Below are 17,468 nucleotides of genomic sequence, written 5' to 3'. Positions count from 1 at the left end.
AAGGAGTCAGTATTTAGTTACCTGAACAAAACCCCATTTCCACGGGTACATCGCTCACCTGGGGGACCCGCTCCAGCCAAGTTGAATCCCTGGATCTCTGCTCCTGTCTGGCTCCCTGCCCCGCCCCCAGCTTGGCGATTGGAGGGACCTTATTAGCTGTAACTGAGGCTAATGAGGCATGGGCAGGACAGACAGGGCTGGAGAGGGGGCTCCTGCCCCAGCTGGGCCGCTTCTCTACCCCGCAACAGAGGGAGCCTGGAATGGGTCATTTTGAAGGCTTGCTGGCACGCCACCCATATCAAGCATGTCTTATTTATTTATTCTTAATTAATTTATTTATTTGGTCACGTCGGGTCTTAGTCGCGGCACGCGGGATCTTCATTGCAGCGTGCGGAATATAGTTCCCTGACCAGGGATTGAACCCGGGCTCCCTGCATTGGGAGCACTGAGTCTTAACCACTGGACCACCAGGGAAGTCCCTCAAGCACGTTTTAGATTTACAGGTGCTCCCTTATATGTACACACGTACCTGCCCCACCTACACGTGTGAATCCACTTCCACAAGCACCGGTCACATACACATCACACGCTCCACCGCCTTCGTGCAACCCAGCTCACAGAGGCTGACCCATAGGACAAGCCGAGGCTTCTGCAGGAGCCCAGGGTCAACGAGGGGCCTCGTCTGGGCTTCCCTGGCCTCGGGGAGTTCGGGTGCCTCTCCCCCATTTGGAGTTGCCTCTTTCCACTCTGTGGGGAAATGCCTACCTCTGGGTTCCTTTTTTTTTAATATCTTTTTTAAAATTGAAGTATAGTTGATTTGCAATGTTGTGTTAATTTCTGGTGTACAGCAAAGTGACTCAGTTATACATATATATATATATATACATTCTTTTTTATATATTCTTTTCCATTATAGTTTAATCATAGGATAATTATATCATATTGAATATAGTTCCTTGTGCTATACAGGAGGGCCTTGTTGTTTATCCATTCTGTATATAAAAGCTGACATCTGCTGACCCCAACCTCCCACTCCACCCCTCCCCCAACCCTCTCCCCCTTGGCAACCATAAGTCTGTTCTGTACGTCTGTGAATCTGTTTCTGTTTCATAGTTAGGTTCATTTGTGTCATATTTTAGATTCCACATATGAGTGATATCACATAGTATTTGTCTTTCTCTTTCTGACTTACTTCACTTAGTATGATCATCTCTAGGTCCATCCTTGTTGCTCCAAATGGCATTATTTCATTCTTTTTTATGGCTGAGTCGTATTCCATTGTATATATGTACCACATCTTCTTTATCCATTCATCTGTCGATGGACACTTAGGTTGTTTCCATGTCTTGGCTGTTGTGAATAGTGCTGCTATGAACATAGGGGTGCATGTAACTTTTTGAATTAGAGTTTCGTCTGGATATATACCCAGCAGTTCGATTGCTGGATCATATGGTAATTCTGTTTTTAGTTTTCTGAGGAACCTCCATACTGTTCTCCATAGTAGCAGCACCAACTTACATTCCCGCCAACAGTGTAGGAGGGCTCCCTTTTCTCCACACCCTCTCCAGCATTTGTTATTTGTAGACTTTTTAATGATGGCCATTCTGACCAGTGTGACCGTCTCTGGATTCCTACCCACCTCTCCCATCCCACTCTGTCAGCCTGAGCAGTTTCCTACATGGACCCCATCACTACCCCTGCCCCACGGAGAGGGGCACACGCCGCATCAGGATTTTGTCTGGGGAGAGGACTGGCCTTGCCCCCTTCAGCCTTGCCCCTTCCACGCGGAGGTTTTTCCCCAAACCCAAACCCAGTCACATCACTTCCCTGAACAACACCCTTCAGCGGCTTCCCGTTGACCTTAGAAACTCCGTTCCCGTGGACCCCAGATCCTTCCTCTCACCTCCCTGGGCAGCCTGGGCCCTGAGTCCTCGCAGATCAGCCCCCTGCCCGGAGCACAACCCACCCCATCCACCGCTCCTGTCTGGCAAACTCCTCATTCCTCAGGGCTTGGCTCGGAGAGCGCCCCTCCGGGGTCCCCGCAGGCTGGAGATCTGGGCGGCCAGCCCTTGCCTCCCCTCCTCTGGCCTTCAAAGAGCACAGCAATCCCCCTGCATTGTCACAGGTGCGTCGCTGCACACACACGCCTGTACCCAGCTGCCCCCCCCCCTTCCCCACCCCGGGCTCCGCGCTCTGAGAGAACAGGGTCTGGGTCTGTGTTCCTGGCCCTGTAAGGCCAGCACTGAGAACCAGGCAGGAATGCTGTGTATTCGTTGAAATCATTCGCTCATTCATTCATGAACAAATGAACTCACTTACATGAACAAATGGGTCTTAATATCCGTAACTCTTTCGGAGGAGAAGGGGTCTGGAATCCGGGAGCCAGGAGGTGGGTAGACAAAACCAATGGGCTGGCTGACCCCCACCCCATCGCTGCCCCTCCACCATCACGGCCAGTGCTCCGCGCATTCCCCCCCTCTCCCTCGACCCAGGCCTGGCCCTTCCCTCCAGGGTGTTGAGCCCTCCCACAGGGGAAGAGGTGATCTTGCTTTAGTCAACCAGCCTGGTCATAGCCACCGTGTCTCCCCCAAGCCACACGCCTGAGCCCCCCAGCACCCCTCCATCAGCCTCTCTCCTGTTGGCTGGGAAGCTGCCTCTGGCTTCATAATGGGTAATAGGATTTATCAATAGACTGGAGGAGGTGATGTACGTTAAAGCACTTAATATAAAAGGACTTCGCACAGAAGCCCAAATCTGATTTGGCAATGAACTCAATTGCCAGCCTGACTGCGTTCCAGGAGATGCAGCAGCCGGCATTTATCCACATTACCCTGAGAGAGCCAGGTCATGCCAGGTGGCCGAGGCCTTGCACACCCGCGCCCTGCAGCTCGGCTTTCAGTGCCCCCTCTTCTCGGGGTCTCAGGCCTTGACTTGAAGCCTTTTGACCCAGACGGTTCAAGTTCTCCAGCATCCAGGAGCCCTCTTCCCACTAGTACCCTAGCCCTGCCCCCATTCCACTCATTAGCTATGAGTCCAATATTTTATAGGCTTCCCTTAGCAAGATCCCCAACTATGTCCTTCTCATTACTGGTCACCTCTTGATCCAGCCTCTCTAGGATCAGGAGAGGTTCTCCTGACCATTGCTTGCTTCCTTGAAGGCTGCCAATCTCTCCACGCTGCTGTGCACCAGCCAAGGACACGGTCTCTCCCTTAATCCCCCAAAGAAGATCTAACACCCCCAGGCCACAGTGATCCATCACACGTGGATTCACAGGCTGGGGCGAGCGAAGGGGAATGATCACGTACGAAGAGAACACATCAAAGGATGGCCATTAGCCAGCACTGACCTGGAGACCCAGCCACGGGCCGTGGCCACCTGCTGCCTGGGAGGGGCAGCCCCTGGACCACCTCTCTCGGGAGCCCCCAGCCCCCTCTCATGGCTGCATCCTTCCTCCCTGGAGTCCAGGCCTCCAACCCCAGATGCCTGAGCCCCTCCACAAGGGAAGTGCCCTTCTCGAGGTCAGCCTTCTCCCACGTGTGTCCACCCTCACGTGCTAACATCTCCAGGCCAGCATAGGCTTGGGGTTTGCTTCCCTATAAACCCAACAGCCCACTGAACTGTTTTTCCCCAAACAAAAGAACAGTCTTTCCCCAGAAATAAATGCTCTCTCTGACAAGGGAAATGGGAAGACACTGCTGGCGGCTTTAAAATAGAAGTTTGTTTCAAGCGACTCTGGCCTTCAATGTGTCAGAAATACACCCATCCACTCCCAGAAGGCTCCATATGCAATGATGTTTGGACAAGTGGTAAAAGAAGTGGGGGAGACACCAGGAAGAGGTGATCAATTACCAAGAACTCCCCCGGAGTCCTGCGCTCTCCCAGGCGCCCCACCTGTGCTCACCGAGGGGTCCCTGTGACTGCCCTGAAATCCTGGCAGGTTTGACCATTGCGGGGAACCAGCCCCGGCCCCCTCCTCCCTGCCCGGCTCCGGCACCTGGCTCTCTCGCTCGCCTAAACTTACCACTTCCCCATCTCTCCCCCAGGAGCCGATGACATCACTCTTTCCGGCAGCCAGGAGTTGACCTACATTCCTCCACCCTGCTGTCTGGGAGGCGCTCCAAACACCCCGCTTCTCTCACCCTGAGGAGGGGAGGGCCCGGCTCACGATTTCCGATTTTCGTGGCGCACTGGTGCCAGGCCCGTGTCCAGATGGCGCTCCCGCCAGCAGCTCCCAGGCGCTGCCCACCCCTCCCTGCGGGGCAGGGCACGCTGGCGCCTGGCACGGGCTGGTGCCCCTGCCGTTCCGACGACTGCTTCGTGCTTCGTGCGGCTGTCAGGCCCCCGGCCGGGCCCGGCAGGTGGACGGGAGCGGGTGAAGTCAGCATGTCAGTCTCCTGGCAGGAGCAGGGCACATTTCCCTGAGAACTCGGGTTGTCTGGGATGGCCGTCCCGTGCAAGTGAGGCTCGGTCCTGCCTCCGGACAGTCATGGTCCCCTGGGGCTCGTTAGGGACTCATCAACTAGAGAAAAAGAAACGACTTAGCGACTTAGAGGAGAAGGCAGCCAGTGGCCTCGTCTCCGGAGGGCAGGCAGCCCGGCCAGCTTCTGATGGGTGGGTGGGGACACCCAGGCCAGGCCTTGAGAGGGGTCAGGGGTCGGGCCAGAGGGCCAAGGCTCACCATGTGGGTGAGCAGGGGTGGCAGGTAGGGCTGCCAGATAAAATGCAGGATGCCAGCTAAATCTGAATTTCCGATGAACCACAAACAATTTTTTTAGTGTAAGCGTGTCCCAGGTATTTCATGGGACATACAGGCAAACCTTGTTTTATTGCTCTCACTTTATTGAACTTCGCAGATAATGTGTTTTTTTACAAATTGAAGGTTTGTGGCAGCCCTGCATCGAGCAAGTCAATCGGTGCTGTTTTCCCAACAGCGTTTGCTCACTTCGGGTCTCTGTGTCACATTTTGGTAATTCTCGCACTACTTCAAACTTTTTTTCATTATTATTACATTGGTTGTGGTGGTCAGTGATCTGTGATGTTACTCCTACAACTCACCAAAGGCTCAGTTGATGGTTAACATTTTTCGCAATATAATATTTTTTTAGTCAAGGTATGTACATTTTTTAGACATAATACTATTGCACACTTAATAGACTACAGTATAGTGTAAACATAACTTTTATATGCACTGGAAAACCAAAAAAATTCATGTGACTCGCTTTATTGCGATATTTGCTTTATTGGTCTGGAACTGAACCCGCAATATCTCCGAGACACGCCTGTACTTATACTAAAAAATTATTCAGTGTTTACCTGAAATTCAAAGTTAACCAGGCATGCTATATTTTTATTTGCTAAATCTGGCAATTGTAGTGACAGGAGGCCCTTCATGGAAGCGACTCTAAGAGGACAGTGGGCGTGTCCCAAGGGGCCTGGAGAACAGGCCAGCTGATCTCGGCGGGGGGGCTCTGGGGTAGGGTGTTGGCAGGACAGCGTGGATAAGGAGACCTGTCCCTTGGGGCTGGGCACCTGGGGGCTGCCGAATAAGGACGATCTTTGTTCCTGGGGATCCCCCCACATTCCTACCAATGTCACTCGTTGGCCATTAGCTATGGCAAAGCAGCTGGTATTTATGGAGGGCTCCCTATGTGTCCGACCCTGTGCTGAGCACGCCCCATGAGCCAGCCCATCCTCATCCTGTCAATAGCCCTGTCTCGTGGAAACCGTCAAGTCCCCAGTTTTATGGACCCGGAGACTAAGACCCTGCGGTCGCCTGTCACCACACTGCTCCAGCCGTGATACTGCCTGGCTTTCACTGAGCTGTTAAGGCTCATCCGTGCCAGATGCTGTGCAAAGAGCTTCTGTGCATTGTCTCCTCCCTGCCTTCCTTTCCTCCTTTATTCATTCAGCCGCTATCGATTGAGAGCCCACTGCGTGCCAAACAGTATATTAGGCACCCATGAACAACTAAATAGAAAAGTTGAAAAGCTAAGAGGTAATTCAGCCCTTCCAAATTGCAAACGAAAGGTCTGAGATCCGGAGAAGTGACTCACTCAAGGTCACCCAGGCAAATCAGGAGCAGGGAATCTGCTCTGACTCTGGCTGCTGACTCAGTGTCTCTGTTCCTCCCTTACCCCCCATTCTTATGGAGCCACTCCTGCTGCCATCCAAAGGGTCAAAGCCCCGGGATTCTGTGATGGGGCAGGCAGCAGATCCTGATGGGCTGGGAGTGGACTGCTGGCCAGTGGCAGGCCCCGTGGGCTGGCCGGCCTTGCCCTGTCCCTCTTTCATTATTAAATAATGTTCCCTGATGGATGAGCTGAAAAGTGCTGTGTAGCGGGGTCAGGCGGCTCAGGTGATGGCTTTCTGGTGAGATGGATGGTTCTCAAAGGTCAAATTCAGAAAGTAATTCCCTAGGAAAATTGATCGCATGGATGCAGGAGAAATACTCGGGCCAGCGGTAGAGCCAGGAGTCTGGACCACCCACCTACGTCTAGACGCAGGCTGCAGTTGGTGTTAGAAAGAAAGTTAGGAAAGGGAGCTTCTTTCTCCTGCATTTCCTTGGCTGAGGCTGGGCTTCGGAATTGGTAGTGGGCTTGGGAGTATCTGTCCGGTGGCCCTCCCCACTGGCCTTCATTATCCAAGTGGAATCAACATAAGGCAAGTGCCGGGAGAGACAGGCCAATAGAATGGTGATGAAGTCCAAGTCTGGCACCGACAGTTCTGGGTTCAAATCCAGCCTCTTCCACCCAGAGACCTGGGGTGAGTTCGTGACACTTGACCTACTACAATCTTATATCCTTACCTATAAAATGGGAAGAGTGATGCCTTCTGGGTTTTCACAAGGATTCAGTTAATGACGCACGTCACCTATGAGTGCGCTATAGAGTATTTATATATGCTTGCTTATTTATTTTAATTTCATCTCCCGAGGGCCTTCTGGAATAGGGAAGAGAAACCTCAGGACGGCAGCCTGAGGGAGGGGGGAAGGACATGACTGTGTCCTTTGGGGGAATTGTGGGCAGGTTGGATTTCTCTGAGCCTATATCTGTCTGAGAACCAGCACTGGAGACCCTCCAGGCCGCCACCCCCTTCTTAAAGTGGGGCTTAACAGCTGTGTGGCCTTGGGCAACTTGCTGAACTTCTCTGTGCCTCATTTCCTTGTCTGTAAAATAGAGATAATAGCGATAAACCTTTCATGAGGTTCTTGTGAAGAACTGACACATTCATTCAAGGAAAGCTCTCAGAACCCCATCTCTAGAGACTCATAAATATAAGAAATGAGAAAACCAACAAGGCACTAGCATTTGCCAAGCACTTATATGCATGTCTTCAAGGCCATGTCTCAGTTGCTCCTTATGACAACCATATGAGGTAGGTGCCACTGCCATCCCTATTTTACAGATGAGAAAACAGAGGCCGAGGAACTTCAGCAACTCTCCTAAGGTCACACAGGAAGTGGCAGAACGTCCCAGGCTAGGGCGACCAGGGGCCAGGGCTACCATCTTACAATCAGCAGGAAAGGCAAGAGGAGAAGTATTAACCCCAAATGAGCACCTGTGTGCGAGGCTGGGTGACATGGCAGGTGCATCACTTATGTCCATTCGCTCATCCCCTATTCAGGAATGACCGAGGTCACCGACCCTCACGACAGCCCGTGGTGTGACCAGGGTTGTTGCTCCCCATTCTCCAGGTGAGAAAACTAGGACTCAGATTAGTGAAGAATTTGTGCAGGGCCACCCAGCATGTGCACTGGGAGCGGGTCGAAGCCCTGCCCGCTGATCCCAGGATCCCAGTGCCCGCCACACTGGGCCGCCACGGCATGTGGACATTCAGTGTGGGCTCTGGCGTCAGGCTGCCCGGATTCAAGTCGTGGGTCTGCCCCGTACCAGCTGGGGGGCCTCAGGCAGCTCACTTCACCGCTCCAGGCCTCAGTTTCCCCGTCTGCATAATGCAGATAATAATAGTATGTCATTCATAGGATGGTTGGTAAAGGCTGAGGTGTTTATCCGTGAGGAGTTCTCAGAATGATGCCTTGTATCAGCTATGTTCACCCAGCAAGACTTTCTTTAAGGTGCAATGGTGCTAGGTTGATACAAATAGTAAAACAAACCTTTGAAGTTTTGCAGGAGAGAGATTGCAATAAAACCCTGGTTCCCAGGCTTTAGTCACTCAGGTAACGACTTCACTATTTCCCATATATTCCAATTAGTTATTCATTTGTTTGTTTAGCAACAGCTTTACTGAAATGTAATTTACATACCATAACATATCCATTTAAAGTGTACAATTCAGTGGCTTTTGGTATATTCACAGAGTTGTGCAACCATCCCTATAGTCAACTTTAGAACGTTTTCGTTTCCCCGGAAAGAAACCCTGTACCATCTAGCGGTCACTCCCATTCTCCCCTCTCCCCAGCCCCTGGCGACCACGAGTCTACTTTCTGTCTGTTCTGGACATTTCATATAAGTGGAATCATACAATATGTGGCCGTTTGTGTCTGGCTCCTTCGTGTAGCATGATGTCTTCCGGGTTCACCCACGCTGTAGCAGGTGTCGTGCTTTGTTCCTTTTTATGGGTGAACAATATTCCATGGTGTATATACACCACATTTGGTTTTTCTGTTGATGGACATATGAGTTGTTTCTACCTTGTGACTATTATGAATAACACTGCAGTGAACATTCATGTACATGTTTTTGTGCAGATGTGTTTTCGTTTCTCTTGGGTATATACTTAGGAGGGGAATTGCTGGGTCATATGGTGAGTCAGTTTCACTTTTGAGGAAAGTTTTCCAAAGTCACTCACAACACTTTACATCCCCACCGGCAGTGTACGCGGCTTTCATTTCCTCCAGATTCTCACAATCATTTTCTTGTTATTATCTGTGGTTTTGACACTAGCCATTCTAAGGATGTGAGGTGGTAACCCTTGTAATTTGCTTGCATTTCTGTGATGGTTAGTGATGTGAGCATGTGCTTGTTGGCCATTTGTGTATCTTCTTGGAAGAAATACCTATTCAAATCCTTTCCTCATTTGAAAAATTGAGTTGTCTTTTTATTATTGAGTTGTAAGGGTTCATTATATATTCTTAGATATAAGTCTCTTACCAGAGATAAGATTTTTCTCCCATTCTGTGGGTTATCTATTCACTTTCCTGATGGCGTCCTCTGAAACACAAAAGTATTTAATTTTGATGAAGTCCAATGTATCTGTTTTTTCTTCTGTTACTTGTACTTTTGGTGTCATGTGTAAGAAATCACTGTTTAATCCAAAGTCGTGAAGATTTACCCCTGTGTTTCCTTTTCAGAGTTATCTAGTTTTAGCTCTTACATATAGGTTTTTGATCCATTTTGAGTTAACTTTTGTTTATGGCGTGAGGTTGAGTTCTACTGTCAGTCTTTTGCATAAGGATATTGCACATGATTTATTTATTTACTTAATAATTTCTTTAAATGAATATGCTTTTAAAGTTTGACCTCATCTAGGCCAAATAATATTTTTGAGATTCCCAGGCTTGGTGAGTTTGTCACTTAAAAAAAATACTGTGTAATCAAAAATAAACAAAAACGATTAAACTCTTGTATAGTTCTAACCGCATCTCCCCCAGTCATGTCGTATGCTCCACTTTGGGAAATGATGCTTATTACAAAGGGCATTGGGACGAGGGAAGGTATAGCAGGGGCTGATGGGAGGCCCTCCCTGCAGAAGTGACATTTGGCCTTGAACCTGACACGCCCACTAGGTGTTAGCGTTAGGAGAAAGGGGCGGAGCCTGGCAGCTCCATCCAAGCGGAGGGAACTGCATTGCGCAGAGGTCTAGAGGAAAGCAGGACCAGAACTCGTGCTGGACAGAGATGGGAAGAGACACAGAGACATGGAGAGACATAGAGGGACACAAAGAGAGAGCCAGAAAGGTGAAGCCCCATGCATGCGCGCGCGCGCACACACGCACACACGCACACACGCACACACACAGAGCGCATTACTCCCTGCAATGCGCTCCCTGCAAAAGTCAGGAAGTCTGAGAAGCAGTTCCATTGACTGCGTTCTGTTTCTGTGCCAGCCCTGGCGAGGCTTCCCCCACACTGTGTGGGCTCCTCCTGGCAGCTCTGCCCAGCAGGGAACTTCTTCTCTCCCCGATAGAGGAGGCACTGTGCTCATTCCAGGGCTCAACCAGGGAGGGCAGGGAAGCCAAGACACCCTCTGGGAGATGAAGATGGTGGGAGGGGCTGGCCAGCATGGGGCGGGGCAGAGACAAGGTCAGGGAAGGACGTCTGGATTTGGATCCAGAGTAACCTTTAAACTGCATGACCTTGGGCAGGCTTCTCCCCAGCTGTACGCGAGCCCCCGCCAGGCCTGTCGAGCTCTCACATTCCGTGACTCCCTACTATCATCATTATAACACGCTACTCAGATTCAGCTGCCCTTTTACAAATTTTTAACAAGCCAAGGTCAGTGTTAACACCCAAAGTTGAGATGGCAATCTTTGTTTTCTGTAGCTGATATCTGAAAATATCTGATCCTCGGGCCAGAGGCATGGGGTACATTCCTGGTTCCACGCAGCTGGGGTGTTCCTCTCCAGCTAGCTCAGTGGTATGTTAAATAGGAATTCAGATGAAAAAAATTAAAACCTTCTGAGGTCAAATACCAGGAGGTTGGTTTTGCAAACAAACTTTTGTTAGACAAAGTCAGCAGGTTTCTTTCCTGCAGGACTTGTCAGAGCCTTTAATATGCTAATGTGCACTGGGACCCTGGGTGGAGGGTGGCAGTCAGGGAGCAGGATGTGAGGGCATTAGGAGAGCATCATATGTGTTGACCAATAAGGTTTAAACACAGAACCTTTCTTTGCCATGGACCATCCTTGGGGGTCTAGTGTTCCCAGGAAGAAGGGTCCCCAGTGCCAGCGGGTGCCTGCCCATCCCTCTCTGTGCCTTTCCCAGAGCTGAGCACATAGTAGGCCCACAGTACATACGTGGTAATAGATTGGAACTCCAGGGAAAGAGTGAACAGGCTTTCTCATGCTCTGTTTATTTCAGCTCTGTGCTGTAGTAAAACCTTGACAGGGCTAAGTGTCCAGGAAAGATGGAGTTAAAATAGCACAGACTTTAGCACTGGCTAATTCCCTTGGACAGGGCCTTCACTCTACATCAGAATTCTATTCCAGAGAGTTCAAAAACATCCTTGAACTTGGGACTTGAGAGTCACGAACGGTGCATGGTGTGTAACATGGAGCGATGGTTTCCCAAACAGGACCCTGACAGACCTGCTTCTCCTCCTGAGACGAAAGGCCTGTGTGAGCTCAAGAACCAGCCTCTTTCCCTGCCTGGCCTGACTTCCAGTTTTCAAAAACCATTTGTTATCTACTTATAAAAGTAACACCTGCTCACTATAGAGAATGTAGGAAACGTGCAAAGTGACAAAGAAGGAAATAGAAATAATAACTATATCATTTATAATCCCACCCCTCCCTCAGGACAGGTACAGGAATACCTAGATGTATTGTCTACTGGTGTTTCGGGTATGGATATATGTACTTAAACATAATCAGAAGCTGCATGTACTAGTCTGCTTGGGCTGCCATAATGGAGTGCCACGGACTGGGGGGCTTTAACAACAGACATTTCTTTATTTTCTCACAATTTTGGAAGTTAGAAGTCCAAGATCAAGGTGCTGCCAGGGTTGGTTTCTGGTGAGACCCCTCTTTCTGGCTTGCAGATGACCAATTTCTCACTGTGTCCTCACATGGTGGAGAGAGAACTCCGGGGTCTCTTCCTCCTCTTGTAAGGGCACCAACCCTATGGGATTAGGGCCCCATCCTTCTGACCTCCTTGAACTTTAATTACCTCTCTAAGGGGTCTCTCTCCAAATACAGTTGCATTGGGGTGTTAGGGCTTCAACATATGAATTTGAGAGAGGACGCAATTCAGTCCATAACACTATAATACCTACAGTTTGGTATCTTACATTTTTACAATCCATATTCTAACCCATGTTATCCTCTTGGACTCCGGAGTTGGATATCTCTGCGTTCCGGTTTCAGTCACAGTTCTGGATAGCCCTGTGACTCTGGGCAAGATACTTAACCTCTCTGAGCCTCCATTTCCTCATCTGTAAAATGAAGGTGACAATAGTACCAGCGTTTGTGGTCATTCAAGGGTCGGATGAGATACCCATTGGCACACAGTAAACACTTGCTGAGTATGGTCTTTTCGTTTCTATTTGGAACATTCCCCAAGGCTTGAAGTAGCGTTTGACAACATAATATTTAATGGCTTTATAATACTCCATAGCATGGATGTGCCCAATTTCCCATAACCATTCCTCAAGATGGTATGAGGGCAGAGAGAAGCTATGAGAAGGAAGGCAGCCCCGGCACTTCTGAAGCCAGCAGGCAGCAGGCTAACTCCGAGCTGCAGGGCTGCTAGGAACCTGGCAACCAGTTTTCCCCATTTGGGATCCTTGACCTGGAAGGCCGGCCTCACAGCAGTGCTCCAGTCAGATGGAGACAAAGAGGGCAGGAGGGGAGGCAGGACTGATTTATGAAGTGGGAAGATGCAGGGAGTTAAATATTCATCGTGTGGATACGCAGAGGCTAAGGGGAGACGCTGTGTCCCGGAGGAGCGTCACTCAGTGGAAGGTGGGGTATGAAGAGAAGGGGGAAATTACGAGCTGGAGAAGAAATGCTGGTTTAGCATTCGGGAAACAATCTTTGAGATGATGAGATCCAGCGAGGGGGAATGTTGCACACGCCGGGCATCACTGGTGGGACGTAGGCGCCTCCACCCTAGTCCATGCCACTGTCCTCTGTTGCCAGCCGGGCACAGCTTCCTGCCCGCTCTCCATACCCTGGCTCTGGTCCCCCTGACAAAGCATCTTCCATGGAGCGACCACGGTGATATATAAAATAGGAGCCAGAGCAGGACACCTCCAACCTTCCAATGGCTTCCAGAACACAATCCAGCCTCCGAATCACGGTCTGGCCTCCTCCTCCCCCTTACCTCATCTTAGACCTTACAGGTTGAGCTCTTCTCGGCCCTAGGATCTTCCCCGATGCTCTTGTCTCCTTCCAGAAGGTTCTCCCCTCCTTGCCTGAGTAACTCTTGATGTTCCTTCAGGTCTCAGATTTAAATTGTTCTTCCTGGAAGCCTATCCTGCTCCCCCCAGACTAAGTTAAGACCCACCCATGATCCCCTCTCCTTTGTAGAACACGTGGGCACCTATAACAATTGACATTAATGAAAGATTTGCATGATTATTATTTTAAAATTAAGTCTATATTAAATTTTAGGTTTTAGGTTTACAGAAAATTGAGCAGATCATGCAAAGAGTTCCTAATACCTGGGCTCCCCACCCAGTTCCACCTGTTATTAACATCTTGCATTAGTGTGACACATTTGTTATAGTTGATGAACCAACACTGATACAGTATTGTCAACTCAAGTCCACAGTTGACATTAGGGCTGTATCTTGCTGCTGTGTGCTTCTGTGGGTTTTGACAAATGTGTAATGTCGTGTGTCCACCATGACAGTGTCATGCAGAGTCGCTTTCCTGCCCTAAAAATCCCCTGGGCTCCACCTATTCATCCTCCCCACCCCTCCCCCAATCACTGATCTTTTCATTGTCTCCCCGATGGACCCTATCCTCCATCAGAGGAGGGACCCCATCTGCTTTGTCGACCATTATACTCACCATTCCCAGCTCAGAGCCTGGCACATAACAGGTGCCCTATAAATATTTTTCTTTGTGTATTTTAATAACAAGAAAATCCTACCAAACACATTATTCTGCAATTTGCTTTTTACAAATATTGACAATATATCTTGGAAATCTTCCCATATGAGAATATAGAGCACTCTCTCTCTCTAACTTTTTATTATGGAGGATTTCCAACATGCGTACAAAAATAGAATCTACTACAATGAACTGCCATATACCTGTCACCCAACTTCAGCAATTAACTCATAGCCTTTCTTGTTTCGTCTGTATCTCTGCCCATATTTTCCCTTTCTGTGTTATTCTGAAGCAGATCTCAGACATCAGATACTTTCATCTGTAAATACTTGTGTGTGTCCCTAAAGCTAAGGACTTTTAAAGATGTAACCACAATACCATCATTGCCTTTAATAAACATTAATTTAATATCACCAAATGTAGTCAGTGTTCAAATTTCCAGTTGTCTCACGAATATACATTGTTTATGTGAGTTTAGAGATTGTTTGACCAAGATCCAGATGAGGTCCACGATCTGCACTTGATTGCTTTGCCTTTGAGGTTTCTCTTGATCTGGGCCCCTCCTCCCTCCATTTCAAGTTTTGCCCCTTGCAATTCATCTGTCCAGTAAACTTTATCATCACTTCTGGATTTTGCTGATTGCGTCCCCCTGGTGTTGTTTAGTATGTTTCTCTGTCCTCTGTATTTCCTATCAATTCGTAGCTGGATCCAGAGTGTTGATCAGATTCAAGTTCAATTTGTCTTGACGAGACTTTTTCTTTGGTTGTCTCTCTCTATTGATGCTCTGTGCCTACAGCTATCCATTCGGTAGGGGATGCTACATGGTGACTTTCAAATTCTGTCCTTCCTTCTTCAATTATCAGCTGGAATGCTTCTATAAAAAGAAACATCCCCTCATCAACTATTGGTTACCTGGAGGTACCCTTTTTATAGGACAGGCGAGACAAATGCTTGATTCTTTCCCTTTATTTACTGGTTTCAGAATGATGAGTTGCCTATAAATATTTGAATGAATGAATGAATAATACATGTGTGGATGAATTGACAGGCTTTTTGGAGTTGGGGCTTCTTTCTGCCCTCAAGGGCATGGGTGTGGGCCGCGGCTGAGAGCAGAGGTGCAGCCTGGGGCCAGGTCCACGTCCCCACAACCAGGGACAGGTAACTCTTGCTACCTGTCAACCCTCCATGGTTGAGAGCAAAGGTGATCAGAAGCTGCGTTACTGAAAATTCAGCACCTGGGACAAGGGCATCTCATCACCCCACCCTCACCGAGAGGTAGGAGCCAGGGGCACCTCATGCTGGGGAAGGACTCAAAATGGTGAATGCGGGAGTATTTGTCCCGAAGGAGAGTCGTGGCAGGTTGGACAGATGGCCTCAAGAGTCCCTTCCAGGCCGCCCTCCAAGCCCCTCCAGAGAGCTGGACCAGCCCACCCACACGCTCACTGACGCCTTGCCCCCTCCGTGTCCCCCCAGGTGCAAGTGCAACCTGCACGCCAACCTGTGCTCCGTGCGCGAGGGCAGCCTGCAGTGCGAGTGTGAGCACAACACCACCGGCCCGGACTGCGGCAAGTGCAAGAGGAGCTTCCGCACACGGTCCTGGCGGGCTGGCTCCTACCTGCCACTGCCCCACGGCTCTCCCAACGCGTGTGCGTACGCAGAGCGGCCGCTGCGCCCTGGCACCCCCCCAGTCCCCTCCCCCCTCGCACCAGTGAGGCCATGGTCTCCCGCAGCCTTCAACCTCAGGAGCTGTGGATCTCATCACGCACACACGTGCACACACATGTCCTCCCTACAGAGGTGTGCACACAGAAACATGCACGCATGCACACATGGACACACGTGCGCACACACACATATGCACACACAGGCACACCCCTTGTTGCCAAGCTCCTAAGCGCCAGGCCCTGTCATCAAGAACCTCTAGCACACCTGCATCCTGCTGGAAACCTGAGATGAGCTTCCTCAGCAACCTTCCGCTGACTTTCCCTTCTTGCCCCCAGGGCAGGAGAGAAGGCCCAGAGGGTGTCAGGGAGGACGGGGTGGGGACCCCTCACTCCGGGTTAACCGTGAGGAGCAGCGCCATCCCTTGTAACCAGTGTTTATGGGGCATTTACATAGCCAAGTGCTATGGGGTCCCCACTCCCTCAACCCTTCGGGCGGCCCCAGGAAGCGGGTCTCCTATTATCCCATTTTACAGAGGGGTCCTCCGAGGCCCTGGCCCGTGCCCTCTGCATGGTCCTCTCCTCTCCCGGCTCAGCCTTCCTGTGCCAGAGGTCACCCTCGGGGTGCGCCCACACACGCCTGCACTATGAACACCCTTTGGGGGCCCCCATCACTGGCCCCCAACATAGTCCCTGGGTATCTCCATGAAACCAAGAGTCCCAGGGAGGCCCCAGCTGCCATGGATAAGGGGGCCTGGGCTGGTCCCAGAGTGGGATCTCCCCAGCTACCCCCGCCCCAGTGATTTGCTGACGCTGGTCAAGTGCTTTGACAAGGAGGCTGCACCGGGCACATTCTCTACACAGCTTCTCAGCCCTCACAGTAACCCCTCGGGTGCTATTTTCATTATTATCCCACTCTCCAGATGAACAAACAGAGCCCCAGTGACCCTCAGTGCCCTCCTAGTTCAGCAGCAAGTTAGATGCCACCGCTGCACCCAGCTCCAAAGCCAGGCTGGGCCGCCGGCACCGCTCAGCTTGCCCCTCCTGGGCACGCTCCCAGGAGCCCCTCCATCGGCACCCCCGCGACCAACCGGTGAAAGATTTATGCAACTTTAGGCTGACAAAGCCGGAAGCCTCGCAACGAGGCTGTGACAGGCATGTTGGGCGTGTGCGGGCGCCGCTCAAGAAGCCTTTGAAGGGTGACCTCCCAGAGTCACGGCACCTGCTGGCCTGCAAAGGCACGGAGAGCGCTCTGGGCGACAGCCCAGCCCCGCCCGCTCCCCCCTCGCCGCCGCGTGCCCAGCCCACCTCTTTGTTGCCAGGACCGTTTCTTGAACACTTTCCTTCGTCGCTGTCACCTCCCTCTGGCTCGCAGGCTCATCCCTTCATCTGTCCTGCTGGCCCCCCCACCTCCCCGCTTCCTCTCTGGACCCTGCTCTCCTCCTGGAAGGATCCCCCCAAGGTCCCCCGGCACCCACAGGCTAAGACCCTTACCTGCAGGTCATGCACTGTGGGCCCCCAGGTGCATCCTCCCAGGCCTCCCTCACTGTCCCGCCACCAGGGTCACCAGGGGAGGTCCTCACGCCACACGTCCCCCTGCCCACACCCCGGCGTCCACCCCAGGGCTCCCGGGGCACAGAGGGGTGCCCTCATGCTCCGTCCTTTGTCAGGACCGCCTGGAGGGGAAGCTGTGGCCCCGGCTCCTTCCTTCTGAGACTGACGATTCCCGCCCTGGTACCCAAAGCCCCAGGTCAGACCGTGGCCTTGGGCCCCTCTCATCCCCAGGGCACAGACAGAAAGGCCTGGGTCGGAGTCAGGCCTCTGCCACTCGCAGCTGTGTGGCCTTGGACAAGCCATTTCTCCGCCTGAGCCCTGTTTTCTCAGCTGTAGAATCAGGACCCTAATAAAACCCCCGTGGGGCTGTTGTGAGGACTAAATGGCCCAGGTGGGGAAAGCGCTCAGCCCGTGCCCACGTGCAGAAAGCTCTCAACACGTGGCAGGCGCTGCGATTATCTTCCAATCAGTCGTTCAGCCGTCCCTGCATTTCTTCAGATGGGAGCCTGCACCATGGT

General features: G+C 51.1%; 1 protein-coding gene across 7 annotated transcripts in view; it reads left to right on the top strand.

Moving 5' to 3' along the window:
• Positions 1–17,468, top strand: part of NTNG2 (netrin G2) — a 76,462-nt gene that overhangs the window by 46,141 nt on the left and 12,853 nt on the right. For all 7 annotated transcript variants that reach the window (XM_082468161.1, XM_082468160.1, XM_082468159.1 and 4 more), the window contains one exon: positions 15,209–15,381. In XM_082468161.1, the coding sequence (XP_082324287.1) occupies positions 15,209–15,381 (173 nt within the window). The remainder of the gene's footprint in view (positions 1–15,208; positions 15,382–17,468) is intronic.

This window comes from Balaenoptera physalus (assembly GCF_965194825.1).
Source record: "Balaenoptera physalus genome assembly, chromosome: 7".
NCBI classification, from domain to species: domain Eukaryota; kingdom Metazoa; phylum Chordata; class Mammalia; order Artiodactyla; family Balaenopteridae; genus Balaenoptera; species Balaenoptera physalus.
Note: the sequence above shows the minus strand (reverse complement) of the source record. Positions and strands in the feature narration are given on the sequence as shown.